Below are 25,863 nucleotides of genomic sequence, written 5' to 3'. Positions count from 1 at the left end.
TGGAGGTGGTCACTTAGAAGTCTTCCTGTCCTTGTTTTGAGCAGTGCAATCATGACTGGGTCCTACAACAACTTCTTCAGAATGTTCGATAGGACTACATGGAGGGATGTTACGCTGGAAGCTTCCAGGGAGAACAGCAAGCCTCGCGCCAGCTTGAAGCCTCGCAGAGTGTGTGCAGGTGGGAAGAGAAAGAAGGACGAGGTGAGCGTGGACAGCCTGGACTTCAGCAAGAAGATCCTGCACACAGCCTGGCACCCCGTGGAGAACATCATTGCCGTGGCTGCCACCAATAACCTGTACATATTCCAGGACAAGGCCAACTAAGGAGGCAGCGGGACCTGCATCTCGTGCAGAATCGCGCCTGCTCGTTTGGTGCCAGAGGACAGGCGACATCCTCTCCGTGAAGAGCAGGGTCGCCCTCCTGCCTCCGCCCAGACTGCACGGGCTGGCCGCGCAGGTGCCCGCGGGCTCCTGCTTCAGCAAGGTGAGCCCTGGGTGTCGCTGCTCAGGTGAGAAGCCCGCTCGAAGCAGAGTGATGGACAGGACTCAGAAGAGGCCATTGCTAAAATAAACATATTTATTGAAGTCTGAGCCTTCCTTCCAGTTTATAGACCAAAAGTTAACATCCAAGAGGAAAGCTGTCAGATTCAGTGTCTGCTCCTGTCGAGCTCTCCTCCTCCTCTGCTGTCATCCTGGGGCCTCCACGTGCGTGGCTGCTGCCCGCCTTCCCTCAGCCTCTCTCAGCCCAGGCGGGGCCTTGGCCGGCGCGGAGATTCGGTCGAGCGGGCTCAGGCCGCTTTACTCCCATCGCGCCTCTGGTGTAACCGCCTAATAAAAGCAACACACTCTAAAAAGTGTTTTTAAGTCCAAAATCAGTATCGTCTTTATTTGATTTAATTGCATATAATGAAATGATGCAGAATTCAACTTTAAAATCTTTTGTCCTTCGTTAACAGAATGGTGGAACGTGTGCAGTACTTCAAACTCTGAACGTATGTATCCACAAACTTCCATAACTTTTTTGTTTCTGTAGAAATGGTACATCTGACACACCAGGTAAGGTCTGGAAAGAGCCTTACCTGCAGCTGCCTCTGAGAAAGAAAATCCCAAGGAGTAGTAACAGAATCGCTGCTGAAAAAGTAACACGTGGTTTAAAGTGTGCCTCAAATTCACTGCAGTTGGACACTTACGTGCTTCTTAAACCTTCGTAACAGTACTTCGTGGGAAGAGGGTAACAGGCTTCTAAAAACCGCTGGAATTATATGCATGACGAATTTCACTGCATTTCAAGCCAGCAGAAATTAAACAATTTTAATTATTATGTAATGCCACCAGTACCTTGGTGGTTTACTTTAAAAGTAAGTTGATAACAGAAATCAAGATTTCCCAAGACAAAAAAATACAGAGGTAACAACACTAAGTGATTGGAGCTTGCTGCCGTGAAATTTCACACAGGAGGCTCAGACCAGTCCTCCAGGGGACGGGACAGCTGGGGCTCACGTGCTGCTCTTGAAATTAAGGTGTATTTTGGTTACTGGTGATATGGAGGTGCAAGAACAAATGTCTTGTCAACTCATTCCCCTGAATTAATGTTAACGGGATGCCACGTTAGCTCACATTATGTCGGAAATAGAGAATCAACAAGTCCATTTATTTTAATTTAAAGGTAATTCTATCACTGCATGTTGGTTGACGCAGTTCACAAACCTGAGATGTGGAACAGAATTGTCCAAGTATCAGTCAACCCTGGCCCTTAAGGTAAAGCAGTTCTAGTAAGATGGGGCTGTATTTACTTGTTCAACTATTTTGACCAAAAAGTTTAATAAATTTCAGATGTTTTACCAGATTTTTTTATGACGTTTTTCCATCTTTAAGACGTATTTCCTACCAAACAGGAAACCAGCCATCTGCCTCTCAGACGGCCCCGGGCAAAAGGCGCATGCGTGGTGGCTGCCACCGGCCGGGCGGGGGTCCCTGTGTCTGTGGGTTCTTCTCCCCCGAGTCAGGCACACGCTTCTCAGAGATGCTCTTGAGAAACGTGTAATTTAAGAGGTGTCTAGCAATTTCTTCCGTGTTCTTTTCCGCTAGACACTTCTGATTCCATGTAAGCCTTTTTCCCCTCCTGATGAGGTAAAAATCCTATGGGTTTCAGACTTGACGTTTATTTCTTTTATATTCCTTGTTTAAAAAATATCTGTTGTTTTTCTTGTTCTTACAAAGCTTGCCCCTTTTCTCCCGTTTAAAGCTGGAGAAAGCTAGAGAAATTCTGTCTGTTCCTGAAAGGTAATCCTGTGAGTTTTCATCGTTCCTTGGAATTCTGTGCTCCTGCTTGTCCTGAAGCTTTAACGCTGTCTCGGTTGGTGGCCTGGGTTGGATGAATACGCTTTACTCGTGTGTGGATTTAGACGTGCACTTTTTAAAGAACAGGGGCGGTTCTAGAAGCCAGTACAGGACAGGACTCAGAGTCTGATTTTAAACCGTCCCCCAGCCGTGGGCGTTCGCAGGACGAGCAGCAAACTCCCTCCCCCGTGGAGCTGAGTAGCCATGGCCTCGCAGCTGGGAGCCGGCCCAGGCTGTCCCCTGGTCAGCGCGGTGGGGCCGAGCCCAGGGCTCTGGTGCTGCGCGGCCGTCTGAGGAGGAACTGTCTGCACGCTTCTGTCGAAGGGGCCCAGGATGGGCGCGGAGGCTTTTCCTGCTGAGCGTGTCTGTTGCCCGCGGGCAGAGGCGGGTGCGCAGACCCAGCCGGGGCGGGCCGCGCCGCGCCCCTCGTGGGGAGGACGGCGCTCCGCGCGCCAAGTCCCGGTCTGAGACCCGGTGCCGCCCCGGGGTCATGATGGGGCGGCGGGGGACAGTCCTCCCCTCAGGAACTGCCCCCTGGGTGCTGTGCCGGGAGAAGCTTCCACAGGCGCTGGGGGGACCAGAGAGGGAGGGAGGGGATGCCACACGGGGCCCACCCCGCCAGGGCTTCTCCACGGGGGTGTGGTTAGGGCGGGGACGGCGGGGGGTCGGGTGGGGCTTGACCGGTGCGGCCCACGGGGCTGGTGACAGCCCTCCTGTACCGGGTGGGCCGCGGGGCAGGCACCCGGCACGGGCTCCCCAGAACCAACCCAGCGGTGCTCGCCGGACAGACACGCCACAGCGCGGCGTCACCGGGGTCCGCGTCCCACCCGAGCCCTTGGTGGAGAGCTGGTGAGCCGGGGGACGGAGCGCCACCTTGATCTCTTAGGAACCGTGGCGGCCCTGACATCACGCGGAAGGGGGAACTGGAGACCTCAGGCTGTCTGCTCAGCTGTCACCCCTCTCGAGCGGCAGCCCCTCCCTTCACGCCACCAGCTGAGTCCCGCGAGGGGCAGAGTCACGGCGGTGGGACGGGGGATGGGCAACGGGCAGCTGAGATCACAGGAGTCCCGGCTGGGGGGTTGGGGGGTCCTGAAGCATCCAAGGCGACAGCCGCAGCCCAGCCTGACCCCCGCCTCTGCGCCCCCCCAGGACCCGCAGAGCCCGTCCCGGGAAGGCTTCCCTCAGCTGCCCCACATCTGAAGAGTGAGGCCTGGGGCTGGGGCCCAGCGACCCTGTCAGTGCCCGGTGAGTGACTGAGAGGACTTGCTGGTCCCATTTCCCTGCTCACCCTCCGGACGGTGATGCCAGCAACCGGAACCTCGGGTGAGTCTGCGTCCTGAGCACATCTGCAGGGTCCCTGGCCCCCCAGGCAGGACACGGGACCTTGGCCGAAGCCCGGGCTCCGGGCGGGACCCCGGCTCCTGTGGTGCTGCTTGTGGAGGCCGGTCCTCACCAGGCTGCTCCGTGTTCCTGTGGGGTTTACTGTGTGTCCTGAGATGATTCACTTGTTTGCCCCAGAGTTTATTAGTAGTAAATTGTCTTTGTATATCTTGGGACATCTTTAAAAGATGTGTGTTCCAGGGACTTCCCTGGTGGCACAGTGGTTAAGAATCCACCTGCCAATGCAGGGGTCATGGGTTCGAGCCCTGGTCCAGGAAGATCCCACATGCCGCGGAGCAACTAAGTCCGTGCGCCACAGCTACTGAGCCTGCACTCTAGAGCCCACGAGCCACAACTACGGAGTCCGTGTACCACAACTACTGAGCCCGCTAGAGCCCGTGAGCACAGCTACTGAGCCCGCGCGCCACAACTACTGAAGCCCGCGCACCTAGAGCCCATGCTCTGCAACGAGAAGCCACCGCAATGAGAAGCCCGTGCACCGCAACGAAGAGGAGCCCCTGCTCGCCGCAACTAAAAGAAAGCCCATGCTCAGCAACAAGGACCCAACACAGCCAAAAATAAAATAAATAAACAAATTAATTAAAAAAAAAAAAAAGATGTGTGTTCCGTAAGGATGGGAAGCTAATTTGTTATTCCAAGAACTAACTTTCAGGAAACATTTGTTTTGTAAAATCTAATTATCTGAATGCAGTGTAAATCTACAGTTCTTATGAGAAATGTTGTTAGGTTGTTCTTGGTTTTCTTTTTCGAGGTGTAACTGACACAACTATATGAGTTTAAGGTGTACAACATAATGATTCAGTATTTGTATATGTTGTGAAGTGACCACCACAGTGAGTCTAGATAACTTCTGTCACCACACAGGTTTTTTTTCTTGTGATGAGAACTTTCAAGGTCTCTCCTAGCAACTTACAAGTATGTGATCGTTATTAACTATAGTCACCGTGCTGTACATCTCCAGGACTTATTTCATAACTGGAAGTTTGTACCTTTTTACCCTCCTTCTCTCTCCCTCCCCCCCCCCACAAACACACATAAGCACACACATAAATACACATACATAAACGCGCACACACACTCACACCTGCCTCTGGCAAACACCAATCTCTAGCTACAAGATTGGCTTTGTTTTTCTAGATTCCACATATAAGTGAGATCATATGGCATTTGTCTTGGACTTACTCACAGCATGGTACTCTCAAGTCCATTCACACTGTCTGAAATGGCAAGACTCCATTCTGTTTATTGCTGAGTGATGCTCTGTTGTACATGTACCACATCTTCTTTATCCACACACCCACCAATGGACACCTGGGTTGTTTCCATATCCTGCCAATTGTAAATAGTGCTGCTATGAACGTTGGTGTGCATGTATCTTTTCAAAGTAGTGTTTTCATTCGTTGGATAAATACCCGGAAGTGAAATTGCTGGATCACATGCCAGTTCAACTTTTAAGTTTTTGAGGAACCTCCATCCTCTTTTCCATAGTGGCTGCACCAATTTACATTCCCACCAACGGTGCGTGAGGGTTCTCTTTTCTCCACATCCTTGCCCACACTATTATTCCTTTTCGATAAATGTTTTTTCTTACTTTATTAAACTGGTAACACCTGTACAAATTTCAGAACTCTCTAAAAGGATGATGGCGAAGTGCTGCCCCTCCCGCTGAGCCTGGTGTGTTGATAACTCGTTAGTCTTGTCTTGGGCCACACTTTTTCTTATTCAAACACGAACATGACATATTCCCCTCCCCCCGTTTTTGCACACAAGGTAAGCGACGTGTCCACACCTGCATTTCGCTCTGTCCACCGCACGGTGGTCCTGGCCATCTCCCCCCCAGTTGGGAGGAAACATCCAGCACCACGAGGATGCAGGAGCCAGACTGGGTGGGCATTCCCTGCCGGTTCAGGGATGCTGAGTAAAAAGATATTGTCTATTTATCTTACTTTTGTAACATTTTATTTGGAAATAATTTTAAATCAGTTGCAAAAATTGTAGAGTTCCTGCCTGCCCTTCACCCATCACCCAGGTTTAATTAACACCACGTAAAGCGGGTGAAGTCACCCCACAGTACTTGTAGCTCATCCACAGACCTTCGTGTTTGTTTTCCCAGTTGTCTTTTTCTCGCCCGGGATCCACGATGCATTTCATTGCCGCATCTTGGAATTTTTTTTTTTTGGGGGGGGGGTGGCTGTGTTGGGTCTTCGTTGCTGCGCGCGGGTTTCTCATTGTGGTGGCTTCTCGTTGCGAAGCGCGGGCTCTAGGAGCGCGGGCTTCGGTAGTTGTGGCGCACGGGCTTAGTTGTTCCGCGGCATGTGGGATCTTCCCGGACCAGGGCTCGAACCTGTGTCCCCTGCAGCGGCAGGCGGATTCTGACCCACTGCGCCACCAGGGGAGCCCACTCCGTATCTTTCAATCTGTAACAGATCCTCATTTCCTCATGACCTTGACCTCAGACAGTTATTCTGTAGAACCTCCCCCAATTTGGGATGGCATGATATTTTCTCATGACTAACCTACAGTCACACATCTCGGCAAGAACACAGAGAGATGTTGGGGTCAGGAGATCCACGGTACCCTAGGTTCCCTTGGCGGTAATTTCCTGGGGAGGCAGTGACACCGGGCCCACGTCAGCAGCTGTCTGCCTGACGGTCACTCGTTCCCTCATCCCGTTTATTAATTAGATTCTGTCGGGAAGAACTGTCCCTTCCCCCACTTACTTGGTCTCCATCAGTGTGGACTTGGGGATCCTGCTCCAGTCTGGTGACAGCCCATCACCACCAGGAACCTGTTACCAGGCTGACCCACTCTGAGCCACTGCAGGTCCCTCAGGTTGGCTCCATGTCCTTCACCTCCTGGCACCACAAATGTTCCTCATGCCGCCCTGGAATTCCCACTTTTCCAAGGAGCTCTGGTTTATGGGAGAATGGATTCGACCCCCAGGATCTGTGTTATTTTAATCCAAAATTGTCTGGATATTAAATATTCTGTAAACTTGCTATTCTGTGAATAAAATGAATGGCGCTGTTACTTGCATTAACATAAGGAGTGTGTGGAAAGGCTGTCGCCATTCTGCTATCCTCTTGCCCAAAAGGTCAAAACAAAAATACATATATAGTCACACATTTTAAAAGAATCAAACGTCCACTGGAATGTTGCAGTGAGAGGGGAAAACCTTGTGATTGGCTGCAGCAGGCGCTTCCGGCCACCATCACGCAGCTCAGCCTGTGCCCTGGGGAGCGTCAGTGACAGGGCGGAGATGGAAGGAAGGATACATAACGTGGAGGAGAGGAATAGAGTAATCATCCAGCTAGAAGACGAGAGAGAACTAAGATTTCAAAAAGTGAAGAAATCAGACGACAGCTATTGGAATCAATCATAAATTAAAACTGGTGCTCCAGAGAAGGAAGGGAGCGAGGCCGGGGGTGGGGGTGGGGGGCAGAGATTACACTTAATAGCTCAGAACTCCCCAGACCTGGGGGATGCCTTGCATATCTCAACGCACAGAGGCCTTCATCGTGGGCCGGGTCACCTGAGTGATGGATTCACAGAGCTCTCCAAGGGGTGCTGGCTCTGAGGACGCTTGGCCTTGCTGGAAGGTCCTGAGTGCAGCCCGGTGCTCGCGACACTTGAACCACCACCATTTGCTGTTAAAAGGGAATCATCCCCTTGGCCAGAGTGGGTCAGTGGGATGCAGGCTTAATGTTTTAGGGATAAATTACATAGAGAATCTTGATGCCATTCCATCAGCCGTCTCCAAATGAAAGGGCTGTAGGCCTCTACCTCCAAAGTAATTGTTTAAATAGAAACAAGTATTTTAAAAATTAGAATGTTACATTTATTTAACACAACCGAATTTAGTGTGGAAAAGTGAAACAAATACAACAGCATTTATACAGTATATCAAAGGGGCGGCCTTTAAAAACCATGCAGTGGGGACACACCTGGTTTAATGAAAAAGCTTGTGTGACGTACGTAAATACCGTAACCAAGTATTTGGCAAAGATTCATTTTTTTTCTATTTCCAGGCTTTTAAAGTAGACGCAGAATAGCTTAGAATGAAGCTGCCTCTAAGAGCACACAAAAACGGAACACGAATAGACGGAATCGAGCAGTCCCGAGATAAGAGACGCTGACCGTCCGGTGGTTGCCGTCCAGGGCGGTCGTAAGTCTCAGCGAGAGGCCCTGCGCTGCACAAGGTGCCGGTGTGGGGACGACCTGTCCCACCCGTGTTGCAGCCTGGATTCTACACGTCACGTCACAAAGAACCACCAGCACAGTGAGAGCTGAGGGGCGTCTGTAGTAGACGGATGCATCCACTGACATACGGTCTACAACAGGGTTGTAAGGCCACAGTGTTTATTCGGGATAAACCCTCATGTAGTCCTTTTCATGTCAACGGTATTCGTTCTTTCAAAATACAGTGTTTAACTCAATCAAGGTTGCAGATAATGTGTTAAAGTACTACATACATCATGGATACGTTAAAATTATTGATACTTAAATATTTATAATATCCGAAGAAAGGTTACCACCAAATTATTAATAGATATTAATCAATGACAGGCTTATTACTTTATCCCATAAGTATGATTATGGGAGAGCATGGTCTTAGTCTTTATTTTACTGAGTTAGGAACGTGGCATTTACAGAAGAAATGACACAAGTGGTGCAGCCACCCAAGGACCAAGACAGCCTCCTCTGTACGCTGAGCTGTGGACAACACACATCCCCACTACGTGAGAAAGCTGGACACACATCCCCACTACGTGAGAAAGCTGGACACCAATTCTTCATCAAAACGTGCTGGTGGATGTCGTCAGGCGCCTTCCAATGTAGATCCTTAACAGAAAAGGGAATTGGTAGTTAACGTGGTCTCGCAACTCCCGGGCAAGTTTGCACAGCTGAGACAGGGCAGCTGACGCTGGTCCCAGCTTATTTACGTAAGGGGACTGGCTCTCTTATACCCACTGTTAAAGCTTGGGTTTTATTCTTCATCAGTGTGTGTACATTTCAGCCTCTAATTTAGAAGAATCCAGTTGTGCTCTAACAGCCATGCAGTGGATACACTCAATACAAGCACAAAGGAGAGGATTCTACCCAACCTGAAACGCCAGTCCTCCCGTCACTGTTTTCTGAACTGACCACACGCCTGCAGGACAGGTGATATCGCCAAGTTTATCGGCACCAACCTCACAAAGAGCCCTGGCTGAGCAGTGAAACCCACACCCCCAGGAGCCCAGAACTGAGGGGCATATGGGCATCAGAGGGCTGTCCGGGCAGAGGGGGCTGGGGAGGACGTCTTCAGGCCTGCAGCCCAGCACGGGGAGCTTCCTTAGAGCAACTGGTCGGGGTGAATTTTATTATCCTGACCGCTTTGGAGGCTGGTAAGAAGGGCAGACACCCCTGCTGGGGGCTGGCTGCAGAAATCCATCTTGACCTCAACCCGGCAGAGGCCCCCACAGAATCTGACTGCTAGTTGTGGAGGAAGCTCCAGAAATCCACCTCCCCGCATGAGACTGGCAGAGTCCGACTCTGAAAAGCACTGGGCTGAGAGGGAAGGCCAAGACAGAGCCAAGAGGGAGAGGCCGGGGGCCCGGCCCCGCCAGGGAGCCCTCTCCCCGGGCAGGCAGGACTGTGGGCTGGGGCGCGGGAGGGCGGGAGGAACGCCGCTCTCGCCTCCCAGAGCAGGCGGGCTGGCGTCTCCTCTGCCACATTCACGAAGCCTGCGGTGGCACCAGCCCCCGTCAGGAGGCCATCTTGAGAATCCAGACGTCCAGGAAGCCGCAGCCACAGAAGCCCGTCCGTCCACACCAGGGCCAGGGAGACCCCCCCGCCCGCCTGGCCAGAGGCTGGGGATGAGCCCCCGAGGGCAGCTTCGGGCTCCTCAGCACCGTCTGGGCTCAGCGTCTCCATGACCCAGGCTGCCTGCCCCTCTGTGTTCCGCACGGTCGTCAGAACTGGCGCCCTCTTCTCTCACTGCTGAGTGGACGCCAGCAGACACGTGCAGCCCGAGTTACGGACGCTGCCCCCCTGCAGCCACCCCGCGAGGAGTGAGGCTGATCCGCACCTGCGTGCAGCGGTCCAGGTCAAGCAGCCAGACGAGCGCCCCTGCGCGCAAAACCAGCCTCTGCTGCTGGACGCTCGGGGCAGCGCCGCCCCGGCTCACGGCCCTGGGCTCTGTTTCTTGACCGGGACGGGCCGTTTCACACACCCACGTCGCCCGTGCTTCTAAGACCTAGAAGGACCCCGCGCTGTGCCGTCCACACGGGCAGTCACTTACCCCAACCCGATGGCCAGCAGATGGGACAGCAGAAGAGACGGCAGAAAAACTTTGAGAAACTCCGCGGAGAAGATGCCCCCTTTCTTCATGACGCTCGTGTTCCGCATGCTGAGCGTGGGCGCGCGCTTCGGGCGCTTGAAGAGGAGGAACTCCCTGGGGGAGAGGTGCTGGTCAGCGGAGGCGTGCCGGGCCAGCCAGGCCAAGGCAGGCCCCCGGTGCAAATAGACTCACTTGGTCGGGGGCACGTTTTCCGGCCGGCTGGACCAATCCCAAATCCAGTCTGAGTTTTTCTTCAAGATGCTTTCGACTTCCTTCCTCCTCTCCATGTAGTCTTCCTCAGACTGGGGCAGAGCGAATGGTGAAAGCGAAATGGCGCCTGCCGCACCCGCGGCGGGACGCTCACCTCCCACCCAAGCCTCGGACCGGCAGGCGGAGCTCGCAGCCCAGCCACGGCGGGAGGCGAGGGCTGCACCCCCCGGCTCTCCTCCCTCCTCCACACACATCGCCGGGCTGAAGGCCCGACTCAGACTCGAAGAGCTGCAGACACTGCCCCAAGGAAGCGATGCCAAATGAGGACAGACGTCCAGAGATGAAAACGGAAACCATCTAAAATGGCCCAAAACAGGGATGATGCCTAAGCAAGCAGGATCCTGCACGGCAATGAAAGCAAGACACACTTTCACGTTAAATGGGAGAGAAAAAAACCAAAAACTTACGTGGACCCCTGATTGCAGCTACATTTTTAAAGTATATAGCACACTCATTAAAGAGCTTTTAAAAGTTGGATTTTAGGTGTTCTTCCCTACTTCTCTGCATTTGAAAAACTCTACCTGATCATCTAATTCCTCCTTAAAGTCAGGGGGGAAAAAATGGGTTCAAATTTTGGAAATACTCTAAAACACGGTATCAAAACCAACCAAATGCCTGGGCGCACCAAAGCTGGAGTGGACCCCGCGTGTCTGGGGGCAGGCCGGGCGCCGCCCCTGAGGAGGCCTGAGCACCAGGGACTCCTGGTTTCCTCGGTGAGGGAGGCCTTGAGGGGAGACCAGCACGGGCTGGGGGGACCAAGTGGTACTGACCGAGCCCACGGTTCCTGACAGCTTTCACAGCGAGTCGGGGACCCACGGGTTCCTAAAATACACTCCCCAGGCATCACGACCAGAAAGGACCTGGCAAGGCCGCACTGGCCCCGGCCCAACCGAGGCCACCAGAGAAGCAGCACATAGGGCCCCAGGCTCTCTCCCACCCACACACTGCCCAGCAGACAGACCCACCGCCTGGCTCCCAGCTCCCCTCCCCCTGGCCACTCCCAGTGTCTCCCTGGACGGCGTGTGAGGGCAGAGGCGCCCGGGCCGCACAGCCTACCCAACCTAAGCCCCTGCCACTTCCGGTCCAGCGTGAAGTGCGGGGCGTGCCCCCCCACCCCCGCCACTGCTTCTGAGGGCTGGATTCCACAGAACTTCGTACAAACAGATCGCAAATGTGTGCACGAGCACACCTTACCTGGGAGCTGTTCTTTTCTCCAAGACTATGTGTGTCTGTCTCAGAAGCTCTGTTAGTATCTTGTGGGGTCTGTGAGCGAGGTGGGCTTGGGGAAAACACAATGTGTTAACCTTCTTTCCACCAGGAGAAGCAAAACCCCACAGGCAGGGGCCATCCTCCAGGGCCGGGAGGCTCCCGCCAGCACCTGGGGCCAGGCCAGGGCCAAAGCGTCCCTCCACCTCCTCAGCTGAGCTCTGATGCCCCGCAGTCAACAAGCAGAAGCAGGGGCCCAGCACCACAAACACAGGCCCCAGTCGCTCCCTCCCACCTAAGGGCGAAGGGCCCGCTGTCTCGGGAGGGCTGGACTGAGGCCAGGCGGGCGTTTGCAGCCGTGCCTGCTCCTACCTGGCCTGCCAGCGCTGGGATACACACGTTTATGCCCACCTGTCACAGTGAGAGCTCCTGGAGCTGCTCCGTCCAGATTCACGCTGGGCATCCAGCAGGATTTTTTCCATGTCGCCATTATAAATAGAAACAGAGTCTGGAGCACTGCTCCCGCTCCCATTACTGCCAAAGTGTAATTCTACCCAGGAGCCTGATGGGGATAAAAAAAGGACATGGTTGCAATTTTCCACCCACTCTGGAGTCTGGTCCTAACAAATAACCAGCTCGCGCCCCCATTCCCAAGACGTGCCAGGGACTCGCAAGGAACCGTCGCCTTGAATCACGCTGCAACGCCCTTGAGGCCCATCTCTGGCACCTGCGTTACAGTGAGCCTCCCCAGGGGCCCTTGGGAGCCAAGGCAGTGCGCCTGCTGCCACTCCCAGACTACCTGCTCAGTCAGTGGGGTCCCAGTGACCAGGACACTCTCCTGCACTCAGCGCTTAGAAAGCAAAGGGTGTCAGCAAGAGCCTTAGGGATTTACACACTAAGGAAAGCTTTACGACCTATTTACACATTCCAGCGCCCCGTTCTGACCCTGAGGTCCCACAGGATTCGTTACGATTACTGCTCTGTATCTTACATCAGATGAACGGAACAAAGGTAACTAAACCTGATCAACCAGAGCAAGCAACCATCCCAAGTGCTCATCTAGCCAAGTCTGTACAGCAAGTAAACTCGGCATTCTTTAACTCGAACTGAAAACTGACGTGTATACACCCAGGTGTCATCAAAACAGAAGAACTCCTCAGCGCCAAGGTCACCTGCTTACTAAATGTAGCACAAAGCATCTACCACCCCAGATCCTACAAGCCGGCATTCGGAGCTTAGCTTAGTCTCTCCAGCCTCACGACTTGGGAGCCAACTTGATGAATTCACCAAGGCAGCCAACAGCTGACCCGGCGGGCGCTCTGCTGCACCAGCCGTGCTGGGCTCCAGAATCGGAGTGACCGGGGAGAGCCCCTCCAGCGGCACCCGTGAGGGGAGGCATCCCCAGTCCGGGCACAGCCGAGGTCCAGGTGGGTACAGGGAGGGGAGGCGGTGCTGTTGCACTCGGCTGTGTTTTGGGCGTTGACAGGTGGAAGAGCTGGAAGATGAGATCAACTCTGGCAATCCCCACAGGACAGGTGTGAACCCTAGAGAGGTCCTGAAGGGGTGAAAGTACAAGTTCTGTGCGGCGGGGCTGAGCCACCCATAGGTGTGCGGACAAGGCAGGCGGTCAGGGCCTGGAAGCAACACCTGGGGACGTGGACCAGAGGGGACCCCCATCCTGTTGCCGCTGTGCGGCAGACCCAGGCTGGCTTCCAGCGTTTCACGGTGTCCACAGGCTCTCACTTCTGAACCCACACCTAGGAGCAGGGTTCCAGGGTGGAAAAGTTCTAGGTGTACGTTTAATGTATTGCAACACCACTGCTTTCCGACACAGCCGAAGCAACGTGAGCATTTTTGTTGGCTCACACTTGGCATCCGTCTTTAAATATAGCCATTCTGTGGGTGTGTGGTGGTAGGTTATATGGTTTATTCTGCGCTTCTCTGATTTCTACTGAGGTTGAACATTTCCTCACTTGCTTACTGGCCATGTGGAGAGCATCTTTGTTGAAGCAGCTGTTGAAATCTGCTCCTCTTTCCAACTGAGCGGCCCACCTTTCTCCATCTAGCTCGATATTCAAGACACAAGCTTTTCTTTTTTTGGCCACGCCGCGAGACTTGCGGGATTGAACCAGGGCCCCGGTGAAAGCATCGAGTCCTAACCACTGGACTGCCAGGGAACTCCCGACACAAGCCTTTATTTTTTTTTTTTTTTTTTTGCTGCACGCGGGCCTCTCACTGTGTGGCCTCTCCCGTCGCGGAGCACAGGCTCAGGACGCGCAGGCTCAGCGGCCATGGCTCACGGGCCCAGCCGCTCCGCAGCATGTGGGATCCTCCCAGACCGGGGCACGAACCCGTATCCCCTGCATCGGCAGGCGGACTCTCAACCATCTGCGCCACCAGGGAAGCCCCACAAGCCTTTCTTCACTTGAATGTGTTGCAGGTAACTTGACAGCCTTTCCACTCAAGCCTTCTGCTGAACATAAAAGTTCTCGCTTTCAATTCACTTCTCCACCGCCAGGCTCCGTTCACTGGTAAGACTGCCTCTGCGGTCCCCTCTGCCCCGTCCTGCTTCCCAGCTGGCCACGCGCACAGGTCTCCTGGGCCCAGGGCAGTTCCTCTGCTGTGTGTTGTGGGTCCAGGCCTCTCCGGGGTGGGTGCAGGAGGGGCAGCGCAATGGCAGACCGGACTGAAACCCCGACCGAGGCTGGTAGTCACTGGACGGCTCCTCCAGGAACCATGACCCAGAGCTGCCGCTCTGCGCTGAAACCAGGGCCCCGGGGGCACCACACAGCACCACCCACTCGGGGCCCAGACCCCTACACGTCAGCCCCTCCCCGAGAGCCCAGGCCTGCCCTCAACAGCAGCTTGGCTGCAGAATAGGTCACATTCATCCGAAGAAAGCAAATCAAGGGTCCAGGAATGAAACGTAACACAGTTTATACCACGTCCGGCCTCCCACCTGGCTGCTAACAAGATGATCACCGGCAGTTTTCAGGTGCTGATATGCTTCTCACTTCAGCCTCTCAAGTTACTTCATGTTGGCCTGGCCCGCACAAGGCAGGCCAGGGTCTGTCTGGGAGCCCAGGGCTCCCTGGACAGAAGCCAGGGCCACTCAGCCTCTGCAGGTCAGCAGAAGCTACAAGGACTCCACGCCATTCTTGAGACAGCCCGTCTTGACTGGGGACCCTATTCCCACCTACTCTGGTGGCTGTGCAGGGGTTAGGAAAGCCCTGAAGCAAACCGTAAGAGGCTCTACCGTGCGACTCCTTCACTAGCCCTCCTTCCTTCCCAGGAGCGAGGTGACACTCGGCCCAGCAGCTCTGGCCCCCCACGGCATGGAAGAGGACCACGGTGCCCTGCTCTGGGCACAGTTCCATTTTTCTAGGTTCTCAGTCAGGTTCTGGGCCTGGCTGCCCAGATCACTTTTACTTACGGTGTCCGACATAAATGGAGTTTGAGGTGCAATGCCTTCTCTGACACCACTTCTGACATGAAATTGGGGCGGGGGGAGGCCTACACCAATAAGCAATTTCCAGTACCAACTGGCTGTCCAACAGTTCCGTCCTGACACTACCTGGAGTCAGTGTCAGATCCCACAAGTTGAAGACCTCTCAGTCCCACAAGACTGTCCCCCCGTCAGACAGCCTCACATGCCTGGTAGACCAAGAATTCAGGGGTTCCGACAACCCCACCCTCTTCAGTAATTCACGAGAACTCAGTGTTTACGCTTCCCCAGTCTCAGAAGGATTACAGCTCAGGAACAGCCAGGTGCACGGGGCAGGGTATGGGGGGCGGGAGTGGAAGGGGACAGTTTCCATACCCTCTCCCAGGACCTCAGCGGGCTCAGCAGCCTTTTTCAAAGTTTTTTATAACCCAGTCTGCAGCCCCTCCCCTCCCGGTGGCGAGTGTGTGCTGAGCTCCCACCCTCGTGCTCCAGTGCGCTTTCCCATCCCCACCCGGAGGCTACCTAGGGCCTTGTGAGTTACCTCATTAGCAGACTCAAGCGTTCACCAAAGGGGCCCCTCATGAATAACAACATCTCTCGGGAAATTCCAAGGGTTTTTAGAGCTGAGCTCTGTCTGGGTCAGGAACCAGGGACAAAGATGAAATATATTTTTCAAATTGTGATATAACGGACATATAACTATCAGTTTCAGGTGTATGTATATTATACCACAAGGGCCAACTCAAAACTCCATGGAGACAAATATATACGCTTTTTAGAATCATCTCATAGAAAGTCTCAAGCATCCTTCAGAAAAAAATCCCATTCTGGGGTGTCTACAGCAAAAGCTCTGGGTCCAAAAGCTGTATTCTAAGAAATGATTTACTAAAGGACGACAGTTTTATTATTAACCTGCAGCACCTGGGTAGGGAAAGCAGCTTCCTGGAAACTGAAGACAAGGTGTGCCATTAATCTCCTCGCATCTGCGGTTAAGATCACTCACCTTCGTAAGCAAGAAAGACGGGATTCAGGTCGCTGAAGGGTAACCTTGTAAGGCTTCCTCAGAATCCCAAATAACCTATCAGATAATTGGTGTAATTAGGCCTCAGAAAAAAAAACAAAACAGGTGGTGAAGCCGCTGATCCAGGCAAGCTTCCCCGATTCCTGTCCCCGCCCACAAAGGCCTGTAATTTACGCTAACAAGACACAGGGCACGAACACAAGGCAGATGAGATGGACGGAGAGCCTAGGCTACCAATATTACATCACCACAGAAAGAAAACCCACAGGCCTTAGAGTTAACCCATTTCTTTTTTCTTTTTTTAAATCTCCTGTGACCTCCACGATCCTTGGTCCCAAAGAAAATAAAGGCCAGGTTTTGACTTTGATGACCTGTGGGCCCCGAGATTTGTAACTCAACATGTTATCACACCTTAGAGCCCTAGAGAGGCTACAGGAATTACCCAAACACATAGCTACTTACTGGGTAAGCCATAGGTGCCATTTAGTTCAGCTAAACTCTACTGCTGTCAACTGAGTGCAAGCGAGGAACACATGCAGAAGTGTTAACCGTCGTTCAGAGCCACTGCTTGGTTAGTTGGGTGGCGGAATAGATCCAGCTGTCTCTGATTTACCCAGCTTGAAAACAGAGAGACAGCAGTACTTTTCCAGCCTGTGGAAGGAACCCTTACTCTCTCAAGTAACTTTAATATAGCACCCACGCTGTTGATCCTAAATATTCTGCACGAAGCTTCTCAAAGTTCCTGCCGCCACTGTGGGACCCCAGGCCCTCTACATCCCGGGGCAAACACTCCCCTCCAGCCCCAGCTGGCAGAGGCCCCAGTAGCTCAAATCCAGACAGTATCCCTAGACAGTATCCCTAGTCCAGGGCAGCAGGTCTCAGCCCTGGCTATGGAGGACCACCTGTGCGGCTTTCCCCCCCATTCTCCAGAAGTCTAACCCAGCGCCCGAAAATCCTTATTGGGAATGCTGCAATGGAACCCTGGTACATTTACTTTGAAAAAGCTGTACCGGTGATGTCGGGCAGCCGGGGCTGAAAACTACTAGGGGACTGTGGGATTAAGGAGAAGGTGGAATCCCTGAGGAGAGCCCTGGGGCGGAGCAACTACCACCCTCATCAGAGGGCTTCTTCCCTGGGAGAGGTGGGATTTAAGAAATGACTGTTTTTAAAAGCTTCGCAGGTTAGATGGGACAGGAATGAGAGGCTTGACTGACAAGTGATTTTGAACATAAAGTCAAGCAGGTAAGTCATTCAGGTTCCTGGATCTTAACAGGAGCTGGCAAATCGCACCCATCCTTCTGTCTAATGTCTTCTGTCGCCGACGCGCCTGCCTGCCCTGTTTCTCACTTCACCTCTGGGCCTCACTGTGAACATCTGTGAAAAGTAGAGGTTGGGCCAGGATCTAGATGCCTGAAACCCCTTCCCTCCCAAACTGCATGGCACGAGAACTGCGAATTCTCTTCCTCTTCATATACCTTCAGCCGCGCTGGGTGCCTGGGACAGCGGAACCCTCTGGCTGCAGACAGAGCAGTGCGTGAAGGGGCAGGGGCTGTCTCAGGGTAAACCAGGAGCACCTTACTGCATTGACCACCCCCCCCAGCACAGCAGGGGTTGGGGGTGGGTCTTCTGGGAAGTAAGGTTCACACCCCCTCCCATGATGCTGTGACACAGTATCACAAAACTCCATCTTCTCCCTGCATATTAGGGGTTGTTTATCTGAGGACAAGAAAGGCATATACGACATCTTGCTCCTGGTTCACAACTTTAACTAGTAGGGACCAGGGGGCCGAGAGGCAACGTCAACTTCGCTGTGAACTCAGGGGAAACATTTGGTCCGAGGATACAAGCAAAGGGGAAAAGGTCTGCCATTGTCTGCGGGCTCAGCTACCAAGGCTCTCAGTTCTTTCCGAGGTAAACAAGAGGTAATCAAATCAACACAGAGCAGAGGACAAGTGTCGCCCCAGCCACCAATCCCTGCTCGGATTCAGTTTCCCAGAGCGGCCGAGGCCCCACGTGACTCCTCCCACACCGGGCGGCCGGGGAGCGAGTGCCCCGCAGCACGTATCCCGGAGAGCGCAGCCCGGAGAATCCGCGACACTTTCCACTCAGCGTGTAACTGTCTTTTTATAGAATACACAAAACAGAAAAATCTTGTAACCCACGAGCTGGCACTCTGCATGGCCAATGACTCAGCAGTTTGGTCTGCCAATCGAGGACCGAAGATGGAGCCGCTCAGGACACTCCGAACTCTTCCCGACAAATCTGACCCACTAATAAAACAGACCGTGTTAGCAACTAAGTAGTTTGATAACAGAGCTGACTTTAAAAGGCAGTTTAGGAAACACTCCTTGGATCTTTTGTAAGACAAAGATTCAATCCCTTAATCTGTTTCAAAGAAAACAGTCACTGTCGAAATTTAAGGAGCGATTGCAGGATTTTTAAGCTGCCGTTGTAGTTTTAAATTATACAACGCAGTAGACCAAGTCTTGCCTAGTGAAATCTTGTTTTGAGGAATACGAGAAACTAGTAGCTCAAATCCAGACAGTATAAAGATTTTTAAATCTTAACGAAACTTTAAAATTCACTAAGGCTTCAACGGCCCTCTCCAAAACTTATTTACGAGCTCCCGCCGCCGCCTGAACTGTTGCTTCAGAGAATAAAGGTCGGCGCCCGGCCCCTCCTCCAACCCGTGGGCCTCGGGCTCCTCACCGGGGCCGGAGGCGGCGGCCCGGGGGCGGCCCCGCGGGGCCAGAGCCGGGTGGGTCAAGGCCGCCACCGGCCCCGGCTTCCCGGGAGGGGGCGGGGTGTATGCACCGCGGCCACGGGGCCTCGTGCTCCCCCGCGCAAGTCAACCCCGAGCTGGGCTCTGAACGACCCCCGGACGAGCGAACGTAACTAAGAAAAGGCCAGCCGCGCCCCCGGCCCAGCGTTTCAGGGTTCTTCCTCTCACGGCGGCTCGCCCCGAATCCCGGGACCCCGTCCTCCCCAGCCACTCCGGACCGAGCCGCGGACGGCTCACAACCCGAGTCCACGAGTCCAACCGCAAGTCTGGGCGCCTGCTCGCCGGTAGCCGCACCGGCACCGAAACCAGCACCGGGCTGCACCTCGGAAGACCAGGCACCGCGCGGGCTTGGGGCGACGTCGGCGCCTCGGTCGCCTCGACCCGGAGACGGGAGTCCCTCCGCAGGCCCCTCCTCTGCAGGCCGGGCGCCTTTCCCCGGCAGGTCCCCCACACCCAGGCCGGCCCCCGGCCCCCGTTCACCGTGCAGGCTCTCCTCCTGCAGCCCGGGGGTCTCGCTCTGCGACATGGCGGCAGGGCGAGGGCGCTGCAGCCGGCGGGTCGGGGTTGGGGTCGGCGGGCGCTCCAGGAGGGAGAGGGAGAGGGAGCGGGAACGCCGCGGTAGTTAGAGCGCGGTCGGCCCGCGGCTCCGAATGACTGACGCTCGCGGCCGGAGCTCCGCGGATAAGCGGCAGCACCGCCCACTGGCCGTGGGGCGGGGCCTGCGCGTGCGCGAGGGCGCGTGCCGCGCGTGCGACGCGTGCACGGGTCGGGACGCGAGGAGGGGTCCGCGCGTGCGCAGCCGGGCGGGGGCGGGGCGCGGGCGTCTAGCAGGTGCGCGCGGGACGTGCCGGCACCGCCTGGAGACAGGCGGGCGGGAGGCGGGGCCCGGCGGGGTGACTCGTTTCTGCGACGCTGCCTGAGGCCTGACTGCGTCCCCTGAGACATAGGGCCGGGGAAGGGACGGGGGGCTGACAGTGGGGCTGCGTGTAGAGTCGGACCCGGGGCTGTGGCCTGCACCCTGCGGCCGGCGGCTAGGCCGCCCCTCACCTGCAGTGCAGCGATCACGTGCTGTAAATTGGACCGGCAGGAAGTCAGACAGTGTCCCTAGCAGCTGGTCCAGCAAACCACACATCAGCCCCTGGAACAATCAGCCCAAGCGGCCAGGACTTGGTCGCTGACTGACAGCTTCCCCGATTCCTGCCCCTGTGTCCCACTCAGGACCAGCCAGAGGAAGCCAAATATGACCGACGTTCGGTCCCCCAACCAAGCACCACTTCTAGTGGGCCGCCCCCCCCACGGCCCCCGCTTCCGTGGGCTCCCGCCCTGGGTCTCTGTAAACACGTGCACGTGGGGCTCGCCGCTCAGCAGCTCTGAGTAGGAGCCGCCGCTGTGCTCATTTGGGGTCTTGGTTTCCTTTCTGGATGAGGATGCTCTTGGGAGGGGCGTTGGTCTTCTCAGCTTTCCCTCTGGTTGTGGAAGCGCCGGCCTTCCTTTCAGCTGGACCCTCATTCTCACTTGGTCAACGTGCATTTACCAAACGGCGCCCTGTCCCAGCCCTGCGCTAGTGGGTACAGCCGGGGACAACAGCAAGCAGCGTCCCCGCAGAGGACAAACTGCAAAGCCCGCCGGACAATGCACCTCTGCCTTGGTGCCTCTCCCAGCGCCTCGGTCACCCTCACCCGGGAAGCTGCCCATATGGAGCCTTCCAGCCCATGAACACCATGTGTTTCTCTGTTATTTAGGTCTTCTTTGATTTTTCTCAGCAAGATCTTGTAGTTTTCGGTGTACAGGGCTTGCACATCTTTTGTCAGATGTATCCCTAAGTGTTCATATTTTTATGTTATTGCGATTACTATGGGTATATTTCATTTGGTTGCTCACTGATAACATATAGAAATATACTGGATTTTTGGGTACTGTCACATCCTGCAACCTGCTAAGCTCACTGAAACTTACAGATTTTCCAAGTCCTCTGAAGTGTCTGTAGGCAATTACCTGAAAGTGTTTATACGGAAATGTTTCTCACTCCACCTGGTTTTCCCTCCCCGTGTGGAGCCCTCTACAACTCCCAGCAAGTTCCAGCACTCGGAGAGCCCCATGTGAGAGAGGCCTGAGGCCTAGACTTTTGACAGCATCGCTGTAAACGTAATGGTTTGCACAGCCCAGAGCAAAGCTCCACAGCATCGAAGGGATGCGAGTAGGAGGAGGTGATGGTGGAAGGCGGTGGGGAGAAACTGTTCACAGGCAGGTCAATTTTAGGAAAAGTTTAGGACAATTTATTTCAAACTATCCTGCCTCTCCCTCCTTGAAAAGTCTTCCTGTGTACCCAGGTGCGCCCCAGCTTGAGACCACCCTGCTGATGAAGCCCTTTTCGTGCTGGCACTGGTGGAGAGGGGGAGCAGAAGGTGGACAGGGCAGGTCTCCCCACTCACGCACCCTGACAAGGTTGGGAGGCTAGGGGGCAGAGGGGAAGGGCAATGTTGGGGCTCTGTTCTGCCACCTAGGGGAGCAGACACCAGGAGGTGCTGTCTAAAGTTTATAGAACCAGAAATAGATACTTAGGTATATTATTTTTAAAAAGACCTAAATAGAAAACATGTTTAGTTCCAATATCAAAACTAGGGATAAATCGATAGGGAAATGAGCTAATCTCTTATTTTTCATGAGGGAGTCGGTAGATGCTGTCCTAACTTGAACAAGGAGTTATTCACATCTATTTTTCAAAGCTATGTTGGTCATTACCTGAAGAACTGGAAGCAGAAGTGGTTAAAACTGGCTGCTTCTCGGGCGTGAGATAAGAGATCTCCACTTTTCATTTTGTGACCTGTATTATTTTGATTTTTTTTGTCTGGGTGTATATTATTTTGATTTAAAAATATTCACTGAAGCCATAGTGAGGAGGGGGTGTTGAAAAGACACGGGGGCCAGCTGGAGCTCTGTGAGCAATGACATGGCAGTGGGTTATCACCCAAAGAATGACCTTCCCACGCCCATGTTAACGTAGATAAATGATTGAATAAGTAAGTAAACGAGGGAAAAGAGACAAACCTGCCACACAGAAAAATCCCGAGTAAGTGACGTAGATGTCGTGCCCCAAGGAGGAAAGCACGACTCCCCCTAAGTGTCGGCCGTGCAGAGCGACTTCCTCCCGAAGAGCACAGTGTGGACAGGGGAGGAGCCACTGGACAGTGAAGTCACCTGACAGATATGGCCTCGGCCAGGTGGTCAAGGTCAACATCGGCAGAAACGCGTCGTGTTGAGAGTACGCGCCCCTGAGAGGACGTGACGTGTCTTCCTTCTAGAACCACACCACCCCAGTTCAGCCACCAGACAAACCTCAGACGATGCCCAGCAGAGGGACATTCTACAAACTCCCCGCTCCTCCAATCGTCAAGTCATCAAAACTACAGAAACACAGAGAAACCGTCCCACCCAAGAGGAGCCAAGGGTGACTCGAGTCTGAATGAAATGTGGTGCCCACGGTCGCCTCCTGGGGCTGAAAAGGGATTTCAGGTAAACACGAAGAAGATAAGAATAAAACACGCACTTTAATAATAATACATCAGTATTGGGACTTCCCTGGTGGTGCAGTGGTTAAGAATCCGCCCGCCAACGCAGGGGTCACAGGTTCGAGCCCTGGTCCAGGAAGATCCCACAGGCCGCGGAGCAACTAAGCCCGTGCGCCACAACTACTGAGCCTGCTCTCTAGAGCCCGTGAGCCACAACTACTGAGCCCCGCGAGCTACAACTACTGAGCCCGCGCACCTAGAGCCCGTGCTCCACAGCAAGAGAAGTCACTGCAATGAGAAGCCCGTGCACCACAACGAAGAGTGGCCCCCGCTCGCCGCAACTAGAGAAAGCCCATAGGCAGCAACGAAGACCCAACGCAGCCAGAAACAAATTAATTAAATAATTTTTTAAAAAAAGGAAATACACCTGCAAACATACTGAGTAGAATGATAGCAAAGTGAGATCTAAAGAAGACTAATACATTACAACAAGGAGGGTCTCTCCTGGGACTGTAAGGACGGCGTAAGAGTATATTTAATAAAAGGTTAAAGAAGAAAAAATATCTTGATCGTCTTATGAAATACCTGACAGATCAAAGATCAAGAATAGGGCTTCCCTGGTGGCGCAGTGGTTGAGAGTCTGCCTGCCGATGCAGGGGACACGGGTTCGTGCCCCGGTCCGCGAAGATCCCACATGCCGCGGAGCGGCTGGGCCCGTGAGCCACGGCCGCTGAGCCTGCGCGTCTGGAGCCTGTGCTCCGCAACGGGAGAGGCCACAACAGTGAGAGGCCCGCGTACCGCAAAAAAAAGAATAATCATCATTTTAGAAGCAAATAATTATTCAGTATGCATTCATGACAACACACAGACACCAAAAACAAAATTGGTGAGCTGGGAAGGGGGTGGAAGCCCTCAGTTAATTAATTAATGTGTAGAAGACATTTAATAATTTTTGTTGGCTGCTCAACTCCTGAAGCCCTGCTCAGTGCCTGAATTCCCAACTTTTCATTTATAGGAACTTAAAATACTGGGTCTCACATCCTTAGCCTCCCTCCCAGCTGGGTAGGGGAAGAGCAGCTCTTCACTTCCTCTTCCCTTCACTTCCTTCACTTCCTGTCTTCACTTCCTGGAGTAGCTGTAGTAGCGGCAGCCTCCAGTGCCTGGTGCCGCCTGGCAACGGAACAAGCGTTTCTGTTTTGTCCAGCGGTTTCCTAACTGGACCAGGTGTGCAGTCTGACTTCTGCTGTGCTGGCTGTGTAGCTGCCCTTTGTTCCCGCCATTTTTCATGGCTAGTCCTTGGGCCTCTCCAGCAATTCTATGCACCCTCCAATATTCCTTCAGAAAAATCCCTTTTCCACTGACATCAGCTGGAGCTGGTTTCCTTTACTTCAACTAAGAAGTCTTCCTGATGAAGGGACTCACCTGAAACCTACAGCAAGCCTCGTACTAACAGTGAAATGCTACTGCATTTCCATGAAGTCAGTAACGAGCCAGGGCACCTGTGACCATTCTGGTCTGGAGGTCTGAGGCAATGCAGGAAGGCAGGAAGGAGAAATGAAAATCTGGCATGTGGGATCTTAGTTCCCCAACCAGGAATCGAACCCACGCCCCTTGCATTGGAAGGACGGAGTCTCAACCACTGGACCGCCAGGGAAGCCCTGAGAAATGAACATTTTAAGATGTCAAAAAGGAATATGCAAAACGGTCACTGTTGACCCCCCGTCATCCCCACCCCGTGTAAGTTCCATGAGGGCAGGAACTTCCATTGGTTTCTTGGGTTCACCAATGTACGATGAGCACCTAGAACCAGGCCTGACTTTTGGCAGGTGTTCAGGTAATATTTGTTAATGAAATTAATGCATTAACAAAGAATAATAAAGTTGTTTACCTAGAAAGTTGAAGACAACCAATGGAGAGAGTCTTTGAACAAATAAGAATCAGTAAAATGTGTGTAGTAAGGTTAGCACAGAAAAATCAACTACTTCCTTCCAGATTAGCAGTTTGAAAGTGGAAAACATTCATAAGAGCAACAAACAAAATATCTAAGAATAAACTTGATAAGAATTGTTCAAGATACGAAGAAAATTGTTTAATTTTGCAGGAAAATTTGAAAAGGCATTATTTATGATTTTAAAGATACAGCATGTCCTTAAAAGAAAAAATTGATATGACAACCCCTGTCACCTTACTGTGCACCCCACAAGGCTCTGAGCCTTGACATTTAAGGTGCCATCTGACCTCACAACGACCCAGTCAGGTGGGAGGATGGGAGGATTACTGCTCTTTTTAAAAAAAAAAATGAGGAGGGTACAGTTTACTAAAGTAAAGGGAATTTGGGGACATAAAGGGACTCGACGGGAAGGAGCCACCTGCAATCCACAGACCAGTTGAAGGATTCGTGTGGGGAAGTTGTTAATGGCCCAATACATCCCAGCAAGCTACAGACGACCCACCGGTAAGTGGACAAGAATGGGCACCTCACAAACGACAAACCCAAAAGGCCAGTGAGCGTGTGAGAAGATGCTCCAGCTCACACGGGGAGGGAGTTCCAGCTGAGACAGTGAAAGACCGTTTCTGTCTCAAGCTGTGACCACTGCCGGTCCTGGCGGGTCCTCCAGTCTGTGTTTCAGCGTCCCCACCCCAGACCGGCTCACCTCCACCCTCACGGCCCCGCATTGCCTTCATCTCCATCCTCTGGTCGCCTGGTCATCCCTGCAAATGGCTTCAGGGCCCCGTCCCCTCTCCCAGCACAGCACCCACCTGCTTCCCCCCGCCCCCCTCCCCACACACACAGGGCACCACGCCTGCATCCAAGCAGCAAAGCAGAAGAGGGGACATGCCATGCAAACTGGTTTCATTTTCAGCTCGTGACCACTTACTCCAAGGGGCCCTGGGGTCACTGCTCCGTTCCCCAGGCCCCTGGGCCCCAAGTGCCTGTTCAGTCCTTGCCCGGGGAGGAGGAGTTGGGGTGATGCCACCCACCCTGCTCTGGATAGAGGATGTGCTCGGGAGGACGCAGACTCCCATGGCCAGCAGGTCAAAGTGTCCGTTCCCCAGGCCCAGGTGGTCTCTGGGGGGTGGAGGGGGGCCTGGGGGTCTAGGTCTGGCCAGCAAGGTCCCGGAAGGCAAGCAGGAGGCTGGAGGTACCGTCCGGAAGGGCAGCAAGCAGCTGTGACCCCACCGCCAGGGACCTCAGTTGAGACGCCCAGCGTCCCCAGAGCCCCACGGGACAGTCAGTGTGAGTCCAGCCCAGGCAGTGCCCGCTCTGCACTGACCCTTTAGGTCGGGGCTGTCACTGGGGAGGAGGGGCTGGAGGAGGTGTGACGGTGTCCCGGCCAGGGCCAGTGGAGGGCATTCTGCGTGACCCGGAAATGACTTTGAAAAGCCTCAGGTGGGGTCTCACAGGGAAAAGGAAGAGCTGTCCTGGGGACGGAATATGCACGTCATTTGTTTCCCTAGCGCCCTGGTGCTGCCGGTGGGGAGGTGGCCAGACGCGAACGTGCATGACCCTGACCGCGGGGGCCAGAACCTTTAGGGAGGGATTATCCTTCACCTTCTAGACTCGGG

General features: G+C 53.9%; 2 protein-coding genes across 10 annotated transcripts in view; one reads left to right on the top strand and one right to left on the bottom strand.

The window, feature by feature from the left end:
* PPP2R2D (protein phosphatase 2 regulatory subunit Bdelta) overlaps positions 1–4,000 on the top strand; it is a 48,934-nt gene extending 44,934 nt beyond the window's left edge. For 4 of the 9 annotated variants that reach the window (XM_024762190.1, XM_024762183.1, XM_024762195.1 and 1 more), the window contains one exon: positions 45–1,176. In XM_024762190.1, the coding sequence (XP_024617958.1) occupies positions 45–324 (280 nt within the window). In that variant the 3' untranslated portion in view covers positions 325–1,176. Of the gene's footprint in view, positions 1–44; positions 1,847–3,489 lie in introns of those variants that run through there. The other 5 variants (XR_003005593.1, XR_003005591.1, XR_003005592.1 and 2 more) reach the window with 5 other exon arrangements.
* A 3,554-nt stretch (positions 4,001–7,554) lies between these two features.
* Positions 7,555–19,448, bottom strand: BNIP3 (BCL2 interacting protein 3). Its single transcript, XM_024762316.1, has 6 exons — positions 19,268–19,448; positions 11,951–12,101; positions 11,528–11,612; positions 10,256–10,365; positions 10,025–10,177; positions 7,555–8,583 (listed from the first exon to the last, which is right to left on the bottom strand). Exons 1-6 carry the CDS (start codon positions 19,311–19,313, stop codon positions 8,538–8,540), a joined length of 591 nt encoding a protein of 196 aa, XP_024618084.1. The 5' UTR covers positions 19,314–19,448; the 3' UTR covers positions 7,555–8,537.
* Positions 19,449–25,863: the final 6,415 nt, after the last annotated feature.

The sequence above is a fragment of the Neophocaena asiaeorientalis genome, unplaced genomic scaffold (assembly GCF_003031525.2).
Source record: "Neophocaena asiaeorientalis asiaeorientalis breed wild unplaced genomic scaffold, Neophocaena_asiaeorientalis_V1.1 scaffold356, whole genome shotgun sequence".
Lineage (NCBI taxonomy): Eukaryota > Metazoa > Chordata > Mammalia > Artiodactyla > Phocoenidae > Neophocaena > Neophocaena asiaeorientalis.
This window is presented reverse-complemented; position numbering and strand designations above follow the sequence as displayed.

What these genes read in the sequence shown, in the direction of transcription:
- BNIP3 (XM_024762316.1), bottom strand. Translation starts at nt 19,313, where the DNA reads ATGTCGCAGAGCGAGACCCCCGGGCTGCAGGAGGAGAGCCTGCACG. An exon ending in GAGAAAAGAACAGCTCCCAG is followed by an intron (nt 10,366 to 11,527) that starts GTAAGGTGTGCT and finishes GCTCTGCCCCAG; the next exon opens with TCTGAGGAAGACTACATGGA. An exon ending in GAAAACGTGCCCCCGACCAA is followed by an intron (nt 10,178 to 10,255) that starts GTGAGTCTATTT and finishes CCTCTCCCCCAG; the next exon opens with GGAGTTCCTCCTCTTCAAGC.